General features: G+C 41.0%; 1 protein-coding gene across 3 annotated transcripts in view; it reads left to right on the forward strand.

Moving 5' to 3' along the window:
* LOC134394813 (teneurin-2) overlaps positions 1 to 20,796 on the forward strand; it is a 626,553-nt gene that overhangs the window by 491,038 nt on the left and 114,719 nt on the right. For all 3 annotated transcript variants that reach the window (XM_063120558.1, XM_063120559.1, XM_063120560.1), the window contains 2 exons: positions 11,083 to 11,283; positions 12,068 to 12,253. In XM_063120558.1, the coding sequence (XP_062976628.1) occupies positions 11,083 to 11,283; positions 12,068 to 12,253 (387 nt within the window). The remainder of the gene's footprint in view (positions 1 to 11,082; positions 11,284 to 12,067; positions 12,254 to 20,796) is intronic.

A 20,796-nucleotide genomic window follows, 5' to 3' on the forward strand; every position in this document is an offset into this window, starting at 1 on the left:
ACCAAGACAGATGCAAGAATTACTGAATAAAGTTTATGATTTTTATATAAAAGCCTGAGTTTACTATTGAAACAGAAGAGTGAATGGAGGAATGGCTGATAGCTGAGGCTAGAATGGAATGGTGGGCAGAGTTAGTGGCAGTTGGAGGAAGTCAGTTAGAAGAATTACTACACCTCCCAGCATCCCTTTGGCAGCCCTCAGGTGCCCATGTCCTCTGAGAGGTGCTTTCCTCTTGTTGCTGATGCTGCTCCTTGATAGAGCATCGAGGAGTGGCATTGCTGAGGAGGGGAGGTAAGCAGCTTTTCGTGAACGTGCACAACTCCAGCCAAGTCCTGCTGGGACAGCCTCAGCCTGCACTTCTCTCCCACGAAGTGCTCCATCAGGGGCCTGTACTGAAGGGCCGTGACTGGGCTGGGCACTTGACCCCCTTTGTCAAGCTTGTTTCTGGGCATGTGCAGAGTGCTTCCCTTTCCTCCCTTCCTCCCTCCTAAGGGTGAAGGCTGTGTGTGTGCTTCCCTCAGTTTCTAAGAAAACAGAAATATCAGGATGGGGTGCCTTTGAGCATGTCCAGAGTTTGGCCTCTCAAAGACACACTGTTTATTTAAAATGTTTTTAAATAAAATTGAATAAAAATTGTATCTAGTTATAATTTTAAAACCACTTATGGCTGGTGGGAGGAGGCACCGCAAATGGATGCAGCCCATTTATGTGGGTTTCCTTTTATGTTGAATTGGGTTCACTTCTTGAGACTGACTTTAGGAATCACAATGGCTGCCAAAGGCCAGTAAGTCTGGCCACCCACCCAAGGCATGCTGGGAGTTCTGCCCAAGGCATGATGGGAGTTGTAGGCATAAACCTAGGTTTTTATTAAATTCTTTAAAAATACTTAAAATTCCCAAATTCATGTTTTTAGATTTTTTTTTTCTGATCCATGTACATGAAGACCTGTCTGGGTGAACAGCATTAAGGAGGTACCATATGTGGAGGTGGGTAAACATTTCAGGACATATGTGACACACACATACTTTCCGCTTTATAGGTAGAGAGAGATATTCCTTCAGCATCCAATGCTGTTCTACTAGTGCTTATTAAATTCTCATGTAAGCAATGCATGTTACAGTACTGGCATCATTCTTTTGTTGAGCATACTCCTCCTCTGGGGTGGGAAATGTCAATTTCTGCATACATATCCAAAATATATGTATGCAGAAATTGGCACATGTATGTAAGCATACCAAAGTATAGTATCAGTGCATTCCTGTAAGTCTAATACAAAGGAAAATGATAAGTAAGCAGGATAGTTGTCATTTCTTCTTTCAGGGAGTAGTAAGATCTCGTCTACATTAACCAGGTTTCCTCGTGCCACCTGAAGCCGTTTCTTGTCTTCACCCTGCGGTATGGCATGACAAGTCTTACTGGTTAAGTCCCTGACAGCTGGGATGGGATTAGGCTTACACAGATGCCTTTCCTATGTCCGGAACATAGGGAGGCCTGGCCATATTTGGAGTGGGGAGGTTTTTTTATGTCTTCTCCACTCCTGAAAATCCTCTCCTGAAAATCCGCTTGCCTCTGAAGCCAAAACTGTACTACAGTGCTCTTGTTACAAGCTAGAGCATTGTAGTACCAAGCGTGTGTGTGTGTGTGTGTGTGTGTGTGTGAGAGAGAGAGAGAGAGAGAGAGAGAGAATGATAAATATATAATGTTTATATCACTGAATTCAGTGCCTGTTCATATCTCGGATTATAGCATTGTGATGCATGTAAATAGTAATTCTGGGTTTTGGCATGTAAGTTGTGGCTTTTTGTATTTGACATAGGACCTCATTAAGCATTTCGTAGCAAATACGCTCTGGTGAAATAGCAGGGCTGCCCCATCTGCTAGATGCCAGTGTGCTCATTAGCCACACCCTGGCCTATGCACAATTGGCATCTGTCTTAAGGGGACATGTGCATATACATAGATACACGTAGCGCTCCCTACATGGTGATGAGAGCCTGGTTGACTAGGGTTCCTTTTCTCATAGAGGGTACACTATGGATGTACATCAGTATGCTCATAGGCCCCATTCAGACTGAGGCTGTAGCTAGACCTAAGGTTTATCCCAGGATTGTCCTGGGGTCAAACCTGTTCATCTAAGTGCCACACAGGGCATCCAGTGCTCAGGCAGGGATGAACCCAGGATGATCCTGGGATAAACCTTAGGTCTAGCTACGGCCTGACAGTGATAGCACATCTGAGTCTAGGGGGTGAGGGTAGCCCTCTTCTTCATGAAAACCACTATATGTGTTTGTGCCTGAAGAAGCTTTGATTACAGGGGTTTATTCACTCTACTTAAGAAATACCTATAAATGAGCATCTTGCTTTGAAATAGAATAGCATAGAATAGATTTTCAAAATGAATCTTAACAAGTATTAGTGCTATAAAGTCTGTTGAGGTTTGTAGCCTGTAGACACTTATTGACAGCAATGTCCATGCCCCTCCTTAACTAGAAATATATATTTATCACATTTTATTATTACATTTTAGATCTCCTTTAGAAAATCTATTTTGTTTGTCTTTCCCTCAAACTAGATTTTTCACCTCCATGTTATCAGAGTTCAGGGAATAAATATTATAGGCTACAGGCAGGACACCTTAGTAGGCAGAGTTGTTCTTTTAAAGATTCCAGAAACACTTGACATTAATGAAATGCAATTCTTATTAGAGACTCTGGGTGACCGCTAAAGTCTGACCTCTAAAAAATTTGTATGTTCAGAAAGAGTGCATAAATGATTTAATCAAAAGCATGGAAGGATAAGGAATTTGAAAGATAAATGGATTTTAGAAAGCAAGGTATATTAACTACAAACACGGAAGGTGAAGAAACATGACAAGAAAGGTTAAAATAACCTTTTGCATGCGTCATTTGCTAAAACAAAATTCCATAGCATTGGCACTGGTTATTCAAAACACTTTCTTTTTAAAAATATTGGGCACAGTTGGATATAGTACTAACATGAATTGTTAGGCAATTCCTCAACAAAAATCTTATTCCATTCTATTTAAGGAATTAACACAATAGCAAAACAAACAAATATACCTGAATGTTTATTAAAGGGTAAAAATCTTCTCTATTGATTTGTGCTTCTGAAAAGAATGGTCCAGGTTGATTCATATGCTACTTTCTAGCTAGGAAATGGAATTGGATACTGTAGGTCAGCATTTTTTCTTTCCCGTTAGCTTTTTATTTCATATATTCATCATAGTCATATCGTTCAAACAATTTACCTGAAATGGCCGTGGCACCAAAATCGATATTTGTGATCTACAAATTTTGCTGCATAAACACTGTTGCTCTATTAAATTTGCACACAAAAATGAAATAGCTAACTTGTCAGGCTTCATTCAGTGCAATTTGGTGTGGAAAGTGAGTGAAATCAACAAATTAGGTTAGGTTAACAGTGTTTTTCTTGTCACTTTTGCGGTTGAGTCATTTTTCAATGGCATTTAACTTTGTAAGTGTAATTCTGGCCCCAGAGGGTCTTACAGAACACACTGTTCAGAACATTCCTTGACCTTTTTTGTCCTTGTGGGAATGAATTACATACATTCTTCCTTGTTTTCGGGAGGAGGGAGAGGGAGGAGACTCTGGTTTCTTTTTTCCTTTCCCCCCTCCTGCCAGGCTTCCCCATAAAGGCACCCAAAGTGACCCCTCCCCATCACTGAGTCCATGTCCTCTCAGAGAAGGAAGAGGGGCAGGAGATTGACTCCCAAATAAGCTGTAACCTCATGGAGTGCTCGTGGAGTGCTCCTTGAGGCCATGTCTTGGTTGGTTTTGTTCGCTGGTCCCTGTTTCCCATTTCATTAAGATTACAATTTACATTTTAATATCGGTTAACAGAAGAAGACAACATACACTAATAAATGTTTAGCAAACCATAACTCAGAGCATCAGCAGATGGGGAGAAATTGTGTTTCCCTTCCGTTGCTTTTCTGTCCCACACAGGAAAGATAGAGGAAGCAGCAACGACCACGTGACCCATTCAGTGGGCGTTTTTATCATGCTGCTTTTCCTACACAGCAGGAATGGCGGCAAGTTCTGCTTCAGCCCCCCCCCCCCCGCAATTGGATTTTCCAGGCCTTATTTTGTCTCACAACATAGAGCAGAAGGAATGGGAGATGTGTGGGAGGTGGACATTGTTGTCAAAAGGACCTACGAACATCCGTAAGTGGCCAGTAATGAGCATGCTATAAAACACTCGTCTGATGATGCTTAGAGTGGTCAAAAAATCTCAAAAAACATTTTTAAAAGGTCATTGTATGTATTAAAGAAAGCAGATGAGGAATATCATTTCTGCATATTTCAGTGTTTGGCTACTGTTTCACCAGTGCTGTCATTGACTGAAAGTTTTGCTTTTTAAGAAAGACACCCTTTTGCCTGCCTTTAACTTTTCTTTGTCCATTTGCTCTTTATTCATTTAATCTGCCTTTATTTTACTTTTATCCATTGTTCTCCAATGTACCTTCCCCAGTGTGGCACTGTTTGGTATGGTGGCACTTGCAGAGACCTCGTGTGATGCCTGCAAAACCTTTGCCCTTTCTGAGGCTCCACCCACCATTTTCATTTTCCCAGAATGCCTGTGGGCCCCACATGGTCCTGGGCACTCTCTTGAGAAATGAAGATGGCAAGTAGATGGAGTCTTGGCCAGTGCTCTGCTTTGTAGCATCCCCAGCCAAACCATGGTAAAAAAAATGTTTTAGAAAGAAAAGAAAGCCTAGTAAGCTTATTTGAAGAGTGGGTGGGGGGCAGCAGAGGAAAAGTAAACAGGGAGACCAGAACTGCACAGTTCTGAAAGTCCAAAAGTTCACTGCTGCACTTTCACCCCTGTGTAAGAACACATGGCCATGATTCAGATTAGGACGTTAGCATTCCGGGAGGAGAAAGTTAAATCTTTCCTCCCAGCACTAGTTTTACCCCCAAACTGCCATCACCAATCCCTGCGAACATTAAAAAAAGATGACTAGAATGGATACTTTTTAATTTTTGTATTCCTTCCCCACCCCCATCCTGCCACTGTGGGGTATGTGTGAAATGTCAGGGGGGGAAACTGGTGATGATGGGGAAAGCCATACCCCTTTATTCCCAGAACACCATGGTTCTGATCTGAATCAGGGTAATATGCACATATGGGAGTAAAAGCGCAGCAGTGAACCTTTGACCTTCCAGAATTGGACAACTGTGGAATGCTGGAGAAGAAGGAGGGGGGGAATTCAAACCTTTAAAGGAGTAAGCAGGATCTCACACCTTGTCATTTCTGTCCTCTGGTGCAATCAGCTCATACCAATCACGCTAAGAACCAGGAAGCACCACAGCCCCGGGTAAACAGTGTAATTTCCTTTAGTGTAGAGATGCTCCCAGGGTCATAACTGCAGCCCTATAATTCTTTAGATCATGGCAAAATGAGGTGTTTCTCAAGATGCATATAAAAGAATATCATAGTGGCAAAGGCACAGAGCGAATTAAAATTAAAATGGAACAGTGTTGAGGAATTCACATGTAAGTAAGAGGAAGACAAAAGAAATCATGGATCAACATCTCTGTGTAAAAAGTGAGCTAATGAGACATTTTAAAAATGAAATTTCCCAGTGCGTACTCTGCTTTAGTTTCCACTGAAAGAGGTAAATGTATAAGATGATGAAGATAACCAAGGAAGGGAAGAAATACAGGTCAGGGAAGGAAATGAATAGATCATATTTTAATAAATTTAAATCAACATGGTCTGATGGAAGTATACTTTTGGGTGCTGAGGGGATTAGCTGAAGAAATTGCAAAGCCATTAGCAATTATCTTTGAGGGCTCCTGGAAGTCAAGTGAAAGGAAGCAGGAGAGAAAAGAAAGTGTCAGAAATTACAGATCAGTTTGCCTTATTTCTGTAATAGATGTTGGTAAAATAAATGATAAAAACCAGTTTGTGTGCCGATAGAGGGAAATGGGATGACTGATAGTAACTATCAAGGATATTTTAACTAGTTGTGCTAAATAAACCAACGGTGAGATCCATGAGCCCATTAAGAGAGATAATTTGCACTTAAACTGATGTTGTTCTGTTGACTTCAGAACAACACTTGTGCGAGTTTATGGATCATGCCCCCTACTTTTTTCTTTTACAGAACAGCTGAATATTGGGTAAGTAGGTAGCCTTTAATCTGCATTCTAGACTTCAATTCCATTTCAGAGGACATCCTCTCAAGTAATCTAGGGAATGATGGGGAAGCCTTACACTTCAATCTTATACACATTTACTTGGGAGAAAGTCCAGTTAAACTCAGTGGAGATTATGTCTGAGTAAATATGCATAGGATTGCACTGTTAATTATTTTATTATGAACTAATCAATTCAGACTACCTTGGAATTGAACTACCTCTGATTTGAAGATCTTCAGTATTTGTATGTTACATAAAAGTTGAATTAAAACCTTAGTATTTCCAACTGGCTCCTGTGCTGGCCCTGGGATTGTTGAGAGAGTCTTTCACCCACTCCTTGTAATGGCATGCCAGTAATCTGGATTAGATAGAAGTCTAATTAGTCCGGTTTTACCATTAGAATTAAATCTATCCTAAAGCATACTATATACCACTAGCTGCTATGTATTGAGAGGGCAATAGAAATGCTTACTATCTATGCAGAGTACGCTGGGTACCAGGTTATCAATCTATCATCTTCTAATCTCTAACTATCCAAGTTCTCCAAAGGATTGTCATACTTTTTTTTTCTTGTGGTAGGTGTTCAGGGGCCATCCTGGCTTTGCCAGGACCTCTAAACTCTGAAGCAGGGTCTGTGATGGGGAGAAGAAGAAGGAGGTGGAGAACTGAGCAGAGAGGGGAGCCAGGGCAGGAACTGCAACCTCAACCAGCAGATAGTTGGTTCATCCAGTGGGACAGCCCAGGAGGTGGGGTGGATGGGGAAACACTCCTGCTATAGTGCCCAAATATGATTCCTTTTTGCAAGTAATGGCATGCTCAAAAGTAAGAGCCTCCTTTTGGGCAAGGAAAGGGAGCCAGGCAATGCAGGTGGCTTAAGACTTACACATAAAAGGCAGAGGAACAAGAATTTGAGAAGAAGGAGCTCTTTGACTCCCCATGGGAAGAGGGAACTGGATGACAACCAGGGTGGTGTTAAGGGTAGGCACGGTTGAGCACTTGCTAAAGGCCCACATCCCAGCAGGGGCCCACTGACAAGGCCCTCTGGAGTTGCTCCTCCTCTTCATCATTGCAACTTGCTTGTTTGTCTGCCTCTTGTTCTGGCCCAGATAACAGTGGTGGGGAGAAGAGGAGAGTAGATGCCACTGCCTATTTGCTGATTAGCTCTCTACCTGGCAAGAAAACAAGAGGGGCAATGATGAGAGAGGAGGAGGAGGAGGCGGAGGCGGGATAACAGCAGGTGACAATGGCTGTAAACATGTGGAACCACTGAATGAATGAATGAATGAATGAATACCTTTATTGAATAAGTCTTCTGACCATTTCAAAAAATCACATATCATTAAAAACAAACAGACATTACTTAAAATTTATGATTTAAAATTTTAAAACAATATACAGTTCGTAAATGATACATTATATATGACTAACAGTTAAAAAAGACCCCACATATGTTACAACATTTGATAAAAATTTATTAATTAATCATTTTTTCCAATTCTTTTTTCCTTATACTGGCTGCTTTAAGAGCGAAGAGAGCAACCCTCTGGGTCACAAAATAGTTAGAACCACATAGGAGAAAGGACAATTTATCCTTGGCTGTCCAGTCTCTCATGCATATTAAAAACATAGATAGATAATGTTCTCTACATTTTGAATATAAACAACATTCAAGTAAATAGTGGGCTAAATCTTCAATTTCAGGGTTGCCACATATACATAGTCTATCTTTCGATGGAATACCTTGGAATCTACCCTGTAACATCATTGTGTCCATCAGCTCGTGTAGACCCACTGAGGGAGGGGTCCATTTAAGGTATCTTACCCAAAGGCCCTCCAAAAACTGAAACTGGCGCTAGGTGACAATAACCCTTTTCTTATGGCTGAAGCTAAAGGGCCCTGAGGATTGCTCTAGGCCTTGTCTTCACACTCTTATTACCTGGCTAAAAGGACAAGACGGTAAGATGGGAACAGATGAACCTCTTAGATTCCATGATCAGAAATGTTGGTTTATTCTTAACTGTTAGGTGTGTTATTTCATATATCCAAACAACATAAAATTGTAGTAAAACGAACAAAAAGTAAATCGTTGGTTCTAACGTAATTACTTGCTCTGGATGACATAACATGCAGGCAGTTCATAGCAGAGGTAACCTGAAAAAGGTTTGGTTTTTGCTTTTGTTAGGCAAAAAAAAATCCTCTGTTTTTCTGTGAGCTTTCTCTCATTGATATTTCATACATTTTCCATCCAGCTTTTCATCCAGGGAGTATGCTGAACCCCACATTTTGCTCCAAGGAACAGTGCAGTCAATGAAGTAGCCCACTTTTTAAAGGGAATGTTGAATCAGTTTTTAATTATTTAAAAGACTAACGTAAAGGAAAGGGAAAACTATTATGCTCCTTTGGCACACGGGATGCTAGGAATACATATTAAACACTGAATGCGCGCACATACATTTTTGAGCACTTTGGAATTTACTGTGCTGATGAGCTCCCTTCAGGCATTCAAAATGCACACATAAAGGGGAAGTTATGCATGTTAGCCCCCATCCCCATCATCCCTGCAGAGGGAGCTTTGAACCTTAGTACATTCAACACCAAGGTCTGAAGGGGGCTTCTACATGCAATCAAGTGGACACGTTTAGAAACCTGCATGGTCAGGAATCCTGATGATCCAAGAGTTCCCAGTCATGCAGAGATTTATAAGCAAGTTCAGCTGAACATGCATAGAAGCCCTTTCAGAACTGTGGGGGTGTTGGAGATGGATGCAGTGGCCCTCTGCAGGCATTCATTTTGAACATCTCAAGAGCACAAAAGTTTAAAAGAAAAGTGTGGTGGTGAATGCTCAGTCGGTATAGTCTGCATAATAAGCCAAATGCCCACACCGCAGTTGGAATTCAAAGGAGTTTAAGAAGTGCTTTGGGTATTAAGTGAAAGCAATTGTTCAGTGAATTTTGAAAATGTGGGTCTGCTGCTATACAAAACCCCTCTGAATCATGGCCTAAGGGCATTTTCACAGGTACTTAAGTGAATTTAGTATTTTCCACATCTTAACTTTGAATGTAAAGGCTATGTTAGCTAGTAAACATTTCCTGCTTTAATAGCCTTACTAAAAAGAGTTTTTAACATTATTTGTCAAATATTTTTAGTGGTTTCTTGAGGTTCCTTCTAGATCTAAGATTCGAGTAGATTCATTCCTTAACGTTCTAGTCAAATTACAACTTTTCATAGGATTATAAGCACAATGGTTTTGATAGATCGTATTATGCTTATGTTAAAAGCTGAAGGATAAAAAACCAGGTATTTCAGACAGTGCTGGGTTCAATCAAACTGTCTTATCTCTTAATTTTGAAGGGATGGGTGAAAAAGCCTTTTCTTTACCAATATGGAAATGTCAATCAATTTTAGGTGTTTAACATGTAAATTGCTCATGAATTCATTTTACTCTGGACAGTTGTTCAATCTTGATCCTCACTTCCATAGCAAAAGCCTCTTCATAAATTGAATAATTTAGATACATGATCAAAACTAAACAACTTAGGATTTGTCTAACCAGCATTAGCACATGGACCGTTACCAGGCTTTGAAAATGCAGGAAGCCACGCATTCATACATACCCTGTCATATCCATTCAACAGCATTGATGGCACCAGAGGGTGGCAAGAATGGTCAACCCATTAAGTCACTTCTCTCTATCAATCCCATTTTTTTAAAAAAAAAAATCATCCAGTAACGGGACAATTGTGGGACAAAGCTTTCCCTCCAACTAGAAATGGGCTTTGTATCCGTCTGTGGTTCTCAGTATTTTTTCTTCTTCTGGTCCCCCTACTGGCAAGCATGGAACTCAGAAAAGCAAGGGCAAAAGAAAGGTGCTTTGTGGCTGCTTAGCATCGTTTTATACCAACAAGGCGCATGGCAAGCTGGAATTTATAGAGAAGGAAACTGCTCAAAGGAGAACAGCAGGAAAAATGTAGGGATATGCCAACCCCACCACATGTACAATAGCTGCTGGAATTGAACAATTAACTCTTTCAGATAACTGTGCATGTACAGTTGTGAAACCTGGCTCAGCAAGCTCATCATGTACACATTTTGTGCACAACAAGCTCATCATGTACACATTTCTTGGCCTCTTGAAGAACAGTTTCATGCTTTCCAGGACATCACATTTAGTGGGATAATTCAGTAACACTTATCCCAACACAACGCCTTCCCCCTCCCCTTGTGCATAAAGAGCACGAACATATGGTGCATTGGAATCATTTGCAGAGCTGACATAGGCAAGAATTATGTTTCCATAAAGGTGAACAACTCTCATGGGTTACTAACTGGGCTTATGCTGGAGGTATACTATCCCAATTGACAGCTTCAGTCAGGTAAGGAAGGGAGAATGATGTCATAACCTCCCTGGCTCTTTTCATTAGGGCAAAGTTTTTGTTAATTAGCGATGCAGTTATTATACAGTAAAATGCAAAAGATTTGCTCTCACTTGCATAAACTGCTATGCATAGGTTTGTGCTATTGGAACATCTGCAGAATTAGATATGAATAAAACCTGTTTAACTATCTCAGTGTTTGGAATCTTGCTGGTTCTCAAATCAGCATTACCTGTTACTTCATTTTGATATTCCCTCCTCCCCATTTTTCTGGCTAGGCTCAGCTTTTAGAGTTTCTTCCAAAGCAAGCACAGTGACCTTTTTAGATTTTCAGACTCCCAGAAAAGATAGCCTAGCAAACAACTGCACGGGTTTTGCTCTAGTTCACTGCAGCAAGACGAAACCTGCTGAGCACAGATCCATCAAGTGGTGTCAATTCAGACTGTGCATTCTGTGCATTGACCTTTTTTCACAGAGTGTTTGTTTTGTTCTCTCTCTCTCTCTCTCTCTCTCTCTCTCTCTAGTTGATTGCCTGGATCCCTCCTGCTCCAATCATGGTGTCTGCGTAAATGGAGAGTGCCTTTGCAGCCCAGGCTGGGGAGGCTTAAATTGTGAACTTCCACGTGCTCAGTGTCCAGACCAGTGTAGTGGGCATGGCACATACCTCTCTGACACAGGCCTCTGTAACTGTGATCCCAACTGGATGGGTCCTGACTGCTCCGTTGGTAAGAAAAACATTTAATTTGGAGCATTTATTACTGGTAGTAATTCCACTGTTGTGCTGAATGCTGAAATTATAATATAAGTCTAGACAACTAAAATCCTATATTCAGGTTCTCATTCCAGTTTTGAATCTTGGCCCAAATACTCAAGAGTCTTTGTTTATTGCCACGCCATTCTCAAATGACCTTTAAAGAAAAAATCTGATTGCTCCACTTTCAGGTATACATGCAATGCTTGGTAATTACTTTAGATTTTCTCTGTTCCATCTGTCCCTCTGACCTCACTCCCCTACCAACCACACATGCGCCTTATTCCCAAAAGATTTGTGGATGGCAGTTTAGCTGAGATATATCACCGATAAATAGGGCTAAAATGCAAAATGCTCCTCTAACCTGCATGATTTTCAGACCTTGTCCCTTGTGGGATGCTATTTTAGTATAGTAATTAAGACACTTGTTTCTAGATGTTCCAGTTAAGGGTGCTTCAGCATACTGGTGATCCAAAATTGAACCCATCCTCTGAGATATTCATTGTGGTGAATCTTGGAACTAGGTTTGTTTACACCTATGTCTATATCACAATTTGCAGCTTACAGTGATCTTCCTTGTGGGCATTCTCGACAGAATTGGTACAGAGCTCACACATTGTAATAAGAGGCAGACTTCACATCTCACTTCCCTCCAACATACGTTGCTTTTGGTAGCGCAAAATCATGAATCATCAAGATGCTACCGACACCCATGGCAATGCTGGGCGATAACCAACTTTCTCTTTTTCCACCCCCAGAAGTGTGTTCTGTAGACTGTGGCACTCATGGTGTCTGCATTGGTGGAGCATGTCGCTGTGAGGAGGGCTGGACAGGGGTAGCCTGTGACCAACGTGTCTGCCATCCCCGCTGCACAGAGCATGGAACTTGTAAAGATGGGAAATGTGAATGCCGAGAGGGCTGGAATGGGGAGCACTGCACCATTGGTAGGCAAACGACAGCCACCGAAACAGGCACATATTGCTTTCTTTTCATAACTTGTAGAAACATAGTTACTATTGTGTATGGCAAAGGATTGTCCCTTTATGGACTCACGTGCTTCCAGTCATTAGATTTGCCTCTCAAATTCAAAGCAGGGAAATAGTCTTTACGTCAGTACCGAGTTTATCTTGTACTGATGTAATCTATTGTTCCACAAAATGCTATACTATTTATTCCATCTAGGGATGCCCTATCAGATGAGATTTAAAACTAGTTTTAACTAAAAAAAATATTTCAATCAATGCCCTCCCCTCCCCATTTCCTGATCTGATGCTACCTGATTATTAAATATTCCATTCAGAATGCATCACCACAATACCCATCAAGAGCAGGGGTCAAGTTGAGGGAGAACTGCCCTCCTGTTGTTACAGAAATAGCTCCCTAGCATTTTCATGTGTTGTGCTGTGACAGTGGTCATGGTGTTTGCCTATAGACTGACACAGCATGGGAGGGCCGAGCCAATGCTGCAGCATGCTGGTATACCCTTTCCTAACAGCATGCTGCTCAGCACAGCTTTGGCATCATGCAGAGTGCCATGACTAACACAATTGCATCTCCACTGTGATATGTCAGCCTAGAAAGTAATAACAAACATATATTGCTTCAGATGTTTCTGACCGTTTTGAATTTTAAACCTAAGTTACTTAATTTATCACTTCAAAATGTAGGTTGCGCATGGAAAACCCAGATAGCAGCTGATTGCTTGCCTCTGCTGTGTACAAAAGTCGTACAAGGCTTCTTCTTACTGAGCACATCTTAATTTGTAAACCTGGAAGATACGGTGGAACCTATCTGCAAGGATGTGCAGTTTAAAGCTGGCATGAATGTCTTCTCCTACCCTGTGTCATTAATTTAGATATCCAGTTCTTTTCAAAATGTCCAGGAAGATTTAAATAGATATGTACTATAATTTTACATTTTCTTTCATAGGAATAGGATAGGATAGGATATTAAAAGAGGGAAAATGTGAATTGAATTTATGATGGCAACTGGAGACTCTAAATGGACAGCCCTGTTACCAGTGAATTGTTTTTGTTTTAAACCAAAGGTCTCTGGATGTGCTTGTCAGACGTTCTTTTAAATTATTATTTAAGTGTCTTTTTCTGTCTCTTTGGGTAGCTAAACCTTTTGGGAAATGCATGTAAATTGGAATTAGAAATATCCTTTAAAATAAAATTCAATCCTGCATATATTTCAAAGTGATGCTGAGGTTTATAGCATTCTTCTAACATTTAAATCAATATTCCCAAGCGGATGCAGGCTGGGTTCCTTGGCCATATGTACTTCTGCAACAGCAGGGATCTTTTTATTCCTGGGGTGGGGGCAAATTCCAAGGCTGCTTTGGGTTTATATGAGCCTTACATCTAGTCAATAGTTGTTCCAAAAAGGTTTACCTTCTTCCACTAACTTTGTGTTAATGTCTTTGTTCTTAGAAGTGTTTTCATGTATTTGTCTGTAATGTAATTGTTTTAGGCCGCAATTCTATGCAAACATACCTGGGAGTAAGCCCCATTGACTTACTTCTGAGTAGACATGCATAATATTGCACTGTTAGTTTAACATTACTGTGCACACAACAAGACAAATGTATTTTTGATTGCTCAAATAAGAGTTATGCTAGGTATTACTTTATTCCCATTTATTAATAGTTGCAGTTATGCCATGATTAACTACTAAGAAAATGTTTTACCTTATTTTTGACAGGTGAGTACAACATCAGCAGCTTTTGAACTATTTTCAGTGTGCACAATCACATGATTTCCTACAAATACTTCCTCTTCCTCTCTAGGAATGCATTGTGAAATTGTAGACTTAGTTATAAGCATTATTTGGAAGGGCAAATCATTGGATAAAGTATATCCCAAAGACTGTTATGCATGTCGTTATGCAACTTCCCCCCTCCATTCCTGCATCTGCTAACTTATGGAGAAAAACAGCTCCCTGCAGTGATAATTGGTGCGTTCAATAGTGGGCTTCCCCCAGCCCTGTACATAGCTGGCATTTGCATTGTTCCCTGCGCTGCATCATGGATTGATGTGCCTGAACCCAGCATGCAGTGCAGCATACTGGGAGTGAGGATCTTTGTACACACCTTACAACTTCTACTGCATGTCATGGGTTGTAGGGTGGCTATGAAGTCCTTACTGCTGTGTGCCAGGTTCAGATCACACGCCAACCCATGCTGCAGCACTTGGAATAATGCAGATGTTGGCAACGTGCACAGCACGCATGGGGGTGGGGGAAGAAGCCACAAGGGCTTCTTCCTCCCGCCACAATCGTCCAAGCCCAATCAATGAGAGATTGTGGTGTACTGTTTTAACGAAATAATTCAAAAAAATCTTTATAAAGAAGAATAGAAATTTCAACACAAGTAAGCAACACAAAAATACCACCAGAAACTTAAAATCCTGTACATATTTAATGCCTAAATTGAATAGTAAGAGATTTTCTATTATTAAAGCATGTTGTTCAAAAACTTATTGGGTAGTCCCATTGTATATGACATATCACTAACTTGAACTCTGCTTATTTCTAAGATGTTGAGATCCGTCTCTCTCTGAGAAATGCAATCATTCGCAAGAAAGATGCAAATGTAGGTTTCTACACATGCAGTTAGATCTAGACCTACTTTTCTATGAAAGTAAGGGCTCCTTCAATTCATGGATCAGATATTAAAGATACTCCCATTCCACAACCTGGAATCCCCTGGAGGTGGAACGGGGGCGAGGTGATTGGTGAAAATTACCTTCAACCCATGGGAGTGTCCACTGTCTGCTCCACGTAACTCTGGATCCAACCCAATGCTTTTGTGCTGGATCAGAAACTGCACATCTAGATTAGGTATACATGCACATCTGACTGCATCCATATAGTGATATACATCCACACAAAGACAACTGATACAATCACATTTGCACTACAGTCTACATACGGCACACTCCTAGAGTGGATGAGATAGAATTTGAAAATAAGGAAAATAAAAGAGGAAAAACATACCTCTGACAAAGATAAGCAATTCTGAAAAGTAGTGTGTGTTTGCTTTGGTTTATTCTTAACCTCACTCACATTTCCCTTTTGCTTTTAAAATCTCTTGCCTCTGTTTTTTACATCACTGGAAAAGATATATGTCACATCTAATTTGAGCCCTAGACCTCTAAGGTTCTGTTAGCTTTCAGAGAACAATCAATGACAGTGTTAAGATTTGTCTTTGGAACAGTAATCAAGATTTAAAACTTAGCATTATGTGTGTCTATAGTTTCGTAAATGTGTCCTGTAACACAATAGCCAGTCCTAATTAAGTGGTATCAAATCTACACCTAGCATTTTAACTGGGTTAAATGCACAGCGGTGGCTGTGGATCTGTGCTGTGTCGGTTAGATGATGCAAGCGCAGGTTCACAGCCACCAAAGGGCTTCCCTGTGATGCTGCGTTTTGAAAAAGTTGGGGATTTACCCCAACTTTTTCAAATGGAGCAACATCAACACGATGCTTCCGCCATGTGATGTCACTCCAGGGCCAATCCGGGGTCAACCCAGTGACAGAGCTTGGTGGAAGGCGACCAGGGTTTGGTTGCCTTCCACCAGGAAGAAGGCAAGGCAGTTCCACGGACTCCCTCCTCGGCGTTGGGATTACCTTCCTACACCCTGGGAGAGGGAAAGCACAGGCTTTAAGAGGGAGGCAGTGCCAACCCGGCACCGTAGAGACAGCCCTGATCCTCTTTATTTAGTATTTGGCTCTCACCTGAAGCGGTATTTAATATTTATTTTAAAAGCTGGAAGTGTCAAAAATAAATTGTAGATCAATTTGAGCTGAAGCTTCCATAAGGACCCATATAATGAATTGCTTAAATGTACATGATTTCTTATCACATATTCCTGCTCTGGATTTTCTTAACAGTAAAGAAGGCCATTCCTGCTTTGAAACTAGCTTATGGCACACTAGGCCCAATAAAGAGTAAGTTAAGTAGCATTACATCCCATTGATCTAGAGTGTGCTTCATTTTCTCTAGTTTGCATCCACTGTGGGAGACAAATTTTCTTTTTATCACCTTGTAAGATAAACATAATTAATCATGTGCAGCTTTTGCAGAGTATCAACAATAGCTTATTGTTATGTGATACTTCTAGGAGCAGTTAGAAAACAGTTTTAGTATGAATATCAATTTCCTTTCACGCTTCTTACATGCTGCCCCTAGTCATGATTAGAAAAAGCTATTACGATATTGTTAGGATTTTTTTTCCCTCATCTATGTATGTGCAAAATACATAGCCTTATTTTTTCTCTAGTCCACTTTAAAAAGGAAATCAGTGTAACCTTCTGCAATGCACCCTATGTTTCATCTGGGACTATAAAGAACTACATCCTGCAGGTATTTGTAAATAATTTCCTTACCTAACCAAACGGTGTGTGGGTTTTTTCCTTTGGTGGGTTTCTACATAGGTTATATTGATTTTTCCTATCAATTCCAGAAATTGTATGAAACCAAAAAAGAAAAGAGAAAGAAATGGGATTGATCTAACTACTGATCTAACTGCTGAAAGAACAGCACTGATTTTGCTGTTCTGAAGTGTATTCACTGCACAAGCCAACTGTTAATGTTCCAACAATGATGTTCTCTGTGTTATTTTATACCCTGTGGTGTCAAGCACTAGTTTCAGTGAGTAAATGAATTACATGGTATTGCTGGAGACAAAATAACAGAGATATTTTAACTGTTGAGAAGAAGTCTGGTGGTAATGTGGCTGGCAGTACTGGAGGTCAAATAAGAAGTTGGAAAGTTAAAAATAATAATAATCTCAAAGCAGCACATAGAAGAAAAAACTGATTCCCAAGATTGGTCTGTTCATGATTATTTTGTTTAGGAATTCAGTGTCATACTACTAATTCCTGAATGGGAAGTCAAAAATATTTATATCAATAGTGAGACTGAAAATTCTCTATTTTCTAAAAATATTTACAGCACTTGGATCATGTGTTTGGCCCTCGGAGCTACTGTGACTTTTTGGCTGCTTCCCCCGCCCCCCACTCCCTCTCCTGTACTTGTACAGGCAGCGGAGCTGCTGCAAATACCAAGCATATCTACAAGCTGGTTACTACAATAGTGTGATGTCTAAGTGCATGCAAGATCATGTTGTTCTGGCTACCAGATGCATATTGAAGTTGTGTGCCTATGGAAGTTTGCAAACTATCTGGGAGAGACTCATCTGGTTTGCCCATAACACTAACCCATGCTTTATTTAACCCATGGGTTGTCATGATGTGCGAACGCAGCCACACTAATAAACCAAACCATGGTTTGTTAAGCACAAACAACCAAGAAAGATAATCCATGGTTCTTGTGGACTATAGGTTATTTAAACCATGGGTTGTTTCACCTACAGAGGCAGAAGGCAAAAGTGCTTAAAAATACCCAGCTGCTTTATATGTCAGTACTACAGTGCTGCAAAAGCATTTGACAAACAGGGAAGGAGCAGGTGAAGGAGGAACGAAACAAACAACCCAGGGATTGAGAAAACAAACCCCAATTTGTTTGATTGCCTGCTAGACAAAGCCTGGGTAGGGCAGCAATAAACCATGCGACAGGTCTCTCTCTTGCACAGCCCAAATGGAGCAGACTCTGAGGTCACAAGAAATACTTCTAGTGCTTAGTTGAACCTTTGTTTTAAAAGCCCCATCAGATGTAGGCTATTCATCAAAGGCATCTTCCCCAAAAAAGTATTTTCTACACAGAACAGATAATGGCCATTATTTTCGCAAACATCATCTATGGCACTGTGGAAATTTTTTTCTTTTCAAATGTAAGCACAACCTCTCAGCCAACTTTCTCCCGAGGAAGACTCAGGATGAAAGCAAGAATGCCTATATATTTGTATGGGAAAGGGTGTTGAGCACATGCTTTCCATGCAAGAAGTCCCAGGTTCAATTCCTGGCATCTCCAGGTAGGCCTAGGAAAGACTTCTGTCCAAGTGCTGCTGCTAATCAGGTTAGACAACACTGACTAGTGGTCTGACTCTGGCTCAAATTGACGCAGCTTCTCCTGTTTCTATATAGACCCCTACCAAATATTGCTGAACATACTAGTTTTTCATTGGGGTCTCTCCTCAAAACAGTTGGATTCTAAGACATCCACATCAATGAAACTATTCAGGCTGGGGGCAGATTCTTGTTTTCACCATAAGTCTTCATGACAATAAAGCTGGCTGAGATATGCTTATATTTGGAGGGGTGTCTGCAATGCCAAACACAATGCCTTTGAAAACAGTGCCTTGAGTGAATGATGTGATCAGTGAAGCAAAGATATTTTGGAGAGATGTGTTTGATTAATATACTATGTTCGATGCACCTGTAAAGATGCAACTATGCAAATCTGCTCACAAATAGTCCCATTGATCTCAGTGAGCCTTATCTTCTCCATATGGGCTTTGTGAATGTGTTTCTTAGGCGATTTGCAAACGTGCAGCTGGTAGCCAGAAGACCCTGATTTTCATAGTAAGATACTACACTACAAGTCCCAGACTCCATGCAAGTTTGTTCCACTTTTCTGTTCCTGACAGAGATTTTGTGTCATTTCTGTATCTGAGCACATTCATGTAGTTGAGTTTAGTTGGATTCCAAGAATGGAAAAGAGTGCTGATATGATCTGTAAGGAAGGTTGATCTTCATTCTGCTCTCTGTTTAGGTTTTCTGATTTATTTGTGTTCATGCATGTGTCACGTGGGAGTGGCAAATGTGTATTTTCCTCTAATACTGGGACATTGGACCTGACTTGCCTTGGTATGATTTCATCAGTTGTTTTGAAAGCTTAAAATACAGTACATGACTTTTTCACTTATTACACCAAAAGTATCTTAGAACCTCTCTCAGACTCTTTATGCACATATTTGAGTGTTGGTAATGTGAATAGAAAACAAAGGAGAGACATTTTGCAATTAATCGTATGTGGTCTAGTATATTACTCTGGGACAGTTTACTTGGGTTGGAAGTGAGCAATTTGTTTGTGAGAAGTGATTAAACTAATGCTTGTATACACCAAGCAGTTATATAAAACAAACTTGAATATATTTAATATTTGCTTTCCATGTCTTTTACAACTTAAGCCCAGGTCTTGCAGTGAGTGATTTAGGCTGTTCACTGATAAAGCCCCCGAAACCCAACAGTGATTCCTGTAATCATTGTGGCTGAAAATTGTGTCACATTATTGCAGCAAATGCTGCCAGGTTACTACAACTCTATGTGTGGATGGGCTGAATCACTCATTCATTTTCCACGTGCTAGCAGGCAAACGTGCAACTACAGATTGCTTCAGGTACAACACATGCAGCTGATTTTTCACAATGCAAATTGGTCAGTGGCAACAGATGTGCAAGAGGGCAGGGGCCTCACCACATCAGGTTTTTTCATCCCACAACTGTACCTGGGCTTCCACTTCAGGATTCTTTGTGGAATTAAGATGGGCTCCTTCACGCACAGTTACTAGTTTGTTTGTTTGTTTTCCCGGAGGATTGGCTTTATTTGTAAGTTTTATATGTTGACTTACATTACAAAAGTTTGCCCTTTTTCATGCTATAGTGGCCTGGTTCAGACAACACGCTAAACCATGCTGCTTAACTACAAAATGGTTAATGGAATGCTTTAAGGTCAATGCATTCCATTAACCATTTTGTGGTTAAGCAGCATGGTTTAGCGTGTTGTCTGCATGGGGACGATGTGAGACATAGGCCTTTGCTAGACCTACCAGATGTCCCAGGATGGAGGAGGGGTGATCTCGTGTTGTCAGTAACGCGAGATTTCACCCTTGTCTACACGTAACGTGAGGCGACTCAAGTAGAGAGCCATTGCATCCACCATTTTTTTTAAAGGAACAAAGCGCACGAATGCTCATGCGCCAAGGTAAGGGTTTTTTTTTTTTAAAAAAAAAAAAGGGTTTCCCCGCTCCCCTCACCTTGCCCCCGATGGGTACAGCTCCCGGCTCCTCGTGAGTAATTACGTGGAGCCGGGAAAAGCCTCGAAAACGGGCCACATCTTCGCATTCTCAGGCCCGAGACTGCGAGAAAAAGCGGGCCCAAAGGGGTAAGCTTTATCCCGGGGCCAGGGAGGGTTGATCCCTGCCTGAGCTCGGGATCCCCTGTGCGTCATCTGGACGCACAGGGGCAATCCTGGGTATCAGCCCGGGATAACCCCTGGTCTAGCAAAGGCTATTGACAGTGCCTAACCCCTGAGGTCCATATTGTTACACTGATTTACACAGTCATTTTGGGCTTAAATAAGCAGCACATGCTGAGCGCCCACAGGCACCCATTCTGTAACCCAGCCCCCACTTGTAGAATGTCATGTTGTCTGAACCTTGAAAAGATGGGTTGTTGGCATGTTCAACAAACCACCCACAACCCTAAAATAGCTCAAAATGGTTGTGCGAACCCCCCACTCAGTTATCAGAACCCCTGCACCCTGATATTCAGTAGTACAAGATTCTCAAACATCTGTTTTT

The sequence above is a fragment of the Elgaria multicarinata genome, chromosome 3 (genome assembly GCF_023053635.1).
Source record: "Elgaria multicarinata webbii isolate HBS135686 ecotype San Diego chromosome 3, rElgMul1.1.pri, whole genome shotgun sequence".
NCBI classification, from domain to species: domain Eukaryota; kingdom Metazoa; phylum Chordata; class Lepidosauria; order Squamata; family Anguidae; genus Elgaria; species Elgaria multicarinata.